The 4,862-nt window shown below is 47.0% G+C and overlaps 1 protein-coding gene across 1 annotated transcript; it reads right to left on the bottom strand.

The window, feature by feature from the left end:
- Positions 1-292: 292 nt before the first annotated feature.
- On the bottom strand, positions 293-2,337 carry LOC111073231. The gene has a single exon (XM_022365446.2). It carries the CDS (start codon positions 2,272-2,274, stop codon positions 340-342), a length of 1,935 nt encoding a protein of 644 aa, XP_022221138.2. The 5' UTR covers positions 2,275-2,337; the 3' UTR covers positions 293-339.
- Between the last annotated feature and the right edge of the window lie 2,525 nt (positions 2,338-4,862).

Below are 4,862 nucleotides of genomic sequence, written 5' to 3'. Positions count from 1 at the left end.
TATACTGACTGAGTACGGGTATAAAAGTAGAGTCGCGTCCACAGAAGCGACTCACACGTTCCTTCTCTGACTTTTTTTGGAATCTTGCTCATACATTATTTGGCAGTATTTAAGAGTCATCTTGACAAATGCAGATTGCAAACATATTTTGTCTGCCAGTAAAATGTTAATTCGGGCAAGAAGCTTACAACGTGATTCTGGAACTTGGAGTCAAAAAGCTTGATGATAATTATATGAAAAATTTTGTTATATCGTCAATATATCAAAATTTAACTTTAAGACTATTGCGGAAAAAGGTTCAGTATTTATTATAATATTTTCTATTGCAAAGTGTTGAGATTATATATGAAAAGTACTTTCGATCACAGAAACAATGTCCTCGGCAGCGTTACACAGCAGATCGTAGGAGAATATGTACACGGAGTCCCGAAAGTGTTTCATTTTCTTTAGCCTCCACGGTTCCCTTAGGAAGATTTTGTCTGCCTGCTTGCTGAGAACCGAGCTGGTTATATTCTCGAAGGTCAGCTCATTCTCTTGTTCTTTGGTGTCGGTGTGGTCCTGCAAGCGCTGCTGCGTTGCCTTGAGAAGCTGCTTCTCCAGCTGCCAGACCTTCTCCTCCCACTCCTCGATGCGGCTGGCGATGACGCCGCGCACATAGATGAGCTTTGTGTTACTGCGTTCCTGCGGTCTGGACAAGGTGTGGCCATTGCCGCGCAGTCGCGCCAAGATTTTCGTGAGTTCCCCGAATAGGACGAGGCGCTTCTGAAAGTCCTTGTGGTCACACACCAGATCGATGAGCATGCGAACGCTGTAGTCCCACCTCGGATAGCAGCGGAAGGGCTTGTTCACCCTGAAGAACTCCTTGAGCTGCTCGGCGTCAGAATGGGTGGAGCAGTGGAAGATTTTGTTTCGTCGGTTGAAGGCCTCACGGTCCTCGAGCTGGCGATCATAGGGACACAAGAGATTTTGCGGCTGTTGGTCCAGGGGTAGGGCCATATGCAGCAGACACGATGCAGAGGTTCGTCTCGATATCGCTATCTGATCCTCCAGCCGATCGAGATACTCCTTAAAAGGGGAACAGCGTCCGTGCAAGTTCAGGGTTAGGGCACAGGGACGGAAAAAGAAGAAACGCGGACGCATGGCCAGCAGCCATCGCTGCTTTACAATCGCCACCATTCGGGGCTTGAACATGACGGACACATCGCGAATGTCTCCGGGCCTGAGCACGAAGGCGTTGTCGTCGAAGACGAACTCGTTGTCCCTCGCATCGAACAGCGTGTCATTGTAGGCAAAGGAACATACGCGCATCCAGGTAAACCTGATGACCTCTGTGCCGCTGTTCTCGATTCGCATGACGGTGCGCAGGTGGTGCTGGTAGGGATGGCAGCAGAAGTTGCGTTCCAGGATGGGCGAGAACTCCGGAACGTGCGGCTTATAGTGCATCCCATTGATGAGGACACACACGCCCGTGCAGCCATGCTGACACTTGCACCCTGGATTTCCTTTCGTCAAAACAGTAGTCTCGGCGAGATTCGGATCCGACTTGGAGATCACTGAGGAGCTGGTTATGGAGCCCAGGGACTCATAGTCACCTCGGGGAGTGCCCAAGCGCCGCTTACGGACAATTTCCAAGTTCTTGATGCTCGGATAGAACTCCAGCACTCGCTGTATATTGGGAAACTCCTCTTCTATGCGATCACCCAGCAGCTTCGAATTGATCCACTTGCTTCTGGGGAAGTTCTTCGATTCGTCTGTGCCCAGGAGCTCGTCAGCTAATTGCCCCGGAATGCCCACTATCTCCACAAAGTCTCTCTGGGGCCACGTCTCCGGAACAGGATCCGCACATGGATGGGGCGCAGCCAGGGTTGCCTCTTTCTGAGTGAGATCCTTGGACCGCGCCCGGTCTATTATCCGATTGATCGTCTCCCTATCTCGATGGTCAATGCAGGTGGGATGATTGAAGAGCATCTGCTCTGGCTCCTTGCCGGTAGCCCGCCGAAGCCTCTCCTGGAGCGCTCGTCTCTGTCGCAGCATATTCTTCCAGTACTCCAGGCGCTGGTCCACGATGCTCTTTGTCGAAGACGCACTTCTTTGAGAGACGGAGACGGGCTCCGAAGCTGAGTCTGAGTCTTGAAAGTGCCCCAGTTCCAGGTGGTGATTGAATATACCGTCAAGGATGCCACTGGCCAGGCGTCCGGGATCCGATGACGATGACCCACCATCGATCAGCAGATTCTGGCAAGAATCTGTGCAGTTTGTTGGAAATGTGCTCATTGTTCTGATGATTTCTGTTTTATGTTTGAGTTATGATTCTGGGTTGACTGACAGGGTCAAGGGCAAGCCCTTGCCAGACAGAAATCTTCGTACAGGCACAAGTTCTACAGTTTACACAGTCAAAGTTTCAGCTCCTGGTTAACAAAGCTGTCAGACCAAGCAGCCTGACAGTGATTTTTGCCACTTGTTTTCGGGTTTCTTCACACCCCACAGCACACACATTAAGCGCCGGGAAAGCGCGTCTTACGGCTGCGCCGGGGCAATATTTCACGCCCCGACTGGAGCTTGGCTGGTGCTGTCGCTGATGTATTTTCTGTTATAAATATCCAGAGGCCAAGGACTCACTTAGTCGGCCAAATGATGTGGCATTATTCAAGTTATTAACTTGAACTTAGACAGACCATATACAGGCCGTATACGCACCAGTATTTTGGGAGCAATAAGTGAGCTCTCTGCCATTTCTCAGAGGGTGGGGGAGCTGTCAACGCGCATTGCGTTGTTTTCTTAGCGCGTTTAGGCATTTTAGACGAAATTAAATTTTGGAAATATTTTCCTGCTTACACAAAAGTTGCTCTGGGGAATTATGTGCCCGACTCGGCTGCGGTTGTTAGAAGAAAAGTTTATAAAATTAATTTGCCTGTGGCTGACTCCCAAAAGCAGAGAAACGCCAACAGAAAATATACCTTTAATTCAATTACAGAGTTTTAATAATGTATAAGCTATGCTGGTCGGAAATTGTCAAAGGACAATCACTGTTTGGCTTACGAAGCAAATATTTTATTGGGGAGGGCAGTAAAGAACCAGGTCTTGCGGTCAGGATCCGTCAGAAGATCAAAACAAAAAGTCAGCCGAGCACAAGGCTTGCCAATCCATAAAATAAATGAGAAAACTCCAAAGGGGACTCTGAAGCAACTCCAAGTGGGATTACTCTGGAATTGGGGCAAACATTTTTTAAAAGTTAGCAAGTGTCCAAATATTTATAGCAAGTGTTCCTCCCGCCCATCAAAAGTTTTGCCGAAAAATTACATAATTTAACCTGGGAAAGTACCGAGCGCCGAAAACAATCCATCACGCAGACACCAACCCATCCATCTGGCTTCGTCGTATTGATTTGAAAATCAACTTAAATTTGCCTATGCCCAAGCTTTCCGGACAAGACTTGACATGGATCCAGTCAGCCAAATATTACAGCTCACTCAGCCAGATTGTCATTGACGAGGAAGCCCGTGGTGAATGAATGATTATTTCTTTGCTGGCACTTGCGGAGCATATGAGTTTACTCTTACGTACGTAGGTAGCCGATACGAAAAGCCATGGCCAAGACTGTTTCCTTCTCTGTGGCTTAATGAGATGCAGGTCGCATCCCCGTTGTCACAAGCATGGAAAGAAAAGGATCCAGAGAGACACACTTATTGGGCTCGGGACTGAGTGTGGGACTTTGTCTGCGATATCTGTCTGAATTGCAGATCCCTGTCGCAGCCCTGATTAAAATAACGTTAACGTGCAGTGCGTTTTTTCCTTTTCATCTCTGAGATTCATTCATCTTTCTGTCACTGCTGACTCGGTCTCGATATGGTACGCCCATTTGTTGGCTTAATGTGATTGATTTCTCCTGTACTTTAATTATGATTCTCCCTGGAAAAGCCACGACTAATGACCTGAGGTAACTGAGCTTGTGCCAGTCTCTCTGCTGACAGGAAAATTAAAGAAGAGTCCAACAAGAGAGCAGAAAATAATTTAAGGTAATTTTGGCTTAGGACAAGTTTTGTTGGAATTTCTTCTGCCTTGTGGCGTAATTCGGCTACCTGTTTTTTTTTACCCGTGCTTGTTTGTTTGTGCGCCATAAATCATGAGCCATATATTTGTCAGGATTTTTATCTGCTGAGAGCTGGCTTGGTATGACAAGCTCAAAACCTCGAAGTTGGGCAAAATAAATTTGGCTCAGAAGAGGAATGCGAATGAGTAGAATATATATATTTCCTACCTTGGAGCTTCCTATCTTGGAGCTTTCAGCTTATTATCATATTTTCTAGGTTTTTTCCAGGACATCACTATAGTCGGATCTTATACCTTGCTGATGAATGAACAGGAAAAGCATTCAACTGCCGTCGAGCGACATTTATGATTATATTTCAGAGCCAGCTCTGGCCACGATTTTCTTTTCTTTTAACATTTTTTTGTTGGATCTTTTTGCTCGCACGAAACTTTTTACATATCTCTCACCACTATTCCCCAAAGAGATTTTCTCAGTGCTGATGTAACATTAAAGTGGAAAGTCTTTAAGGACTTGCTTGCAGAGGCAGAGGCCAGCATTGTTTGTTCTCCGCCATTCAGATTTTGTTTGCACTCGCACATAAATTAAGAACTGGCTGAAAAAATTCTTTTGGCTGATGACGGCCCCAACCCCGACGCCAGCGAAGAAGACTTTTTCTTGACGCCCTTTAAGTCCCTGGCAACGCCGCCTGCTGTCAGGTGGAGGTGGAGTCCTCGTAGGGACTCTTTCAGGAGAGTCCTCGACTCCAGCACAATTACAACGCCTGGCTGTGCTCTGCTCTACTTGTTGTTTGTTTGTCCTTATTTTTTCATTG

Source organism: Drosophila obscura, unplaced genomic scaffold (genome assembly GCF_018151105.1).
Source record: "Drosophila obscura isolate BZ-5 IFL unplaced genomic scaffold, ASM1815110v1 contig_189, whole genome shotgun sequence".
Taxonomy (NCBI): Eukaryota; Metazoa; Arthropoda; class Insecta; order Diptera; family Drosophilidae; genus Drosophila; species Drosophila obscura.
This window is presented reverse-complemented; position numbering and strand designations above follow the sequence as displayed.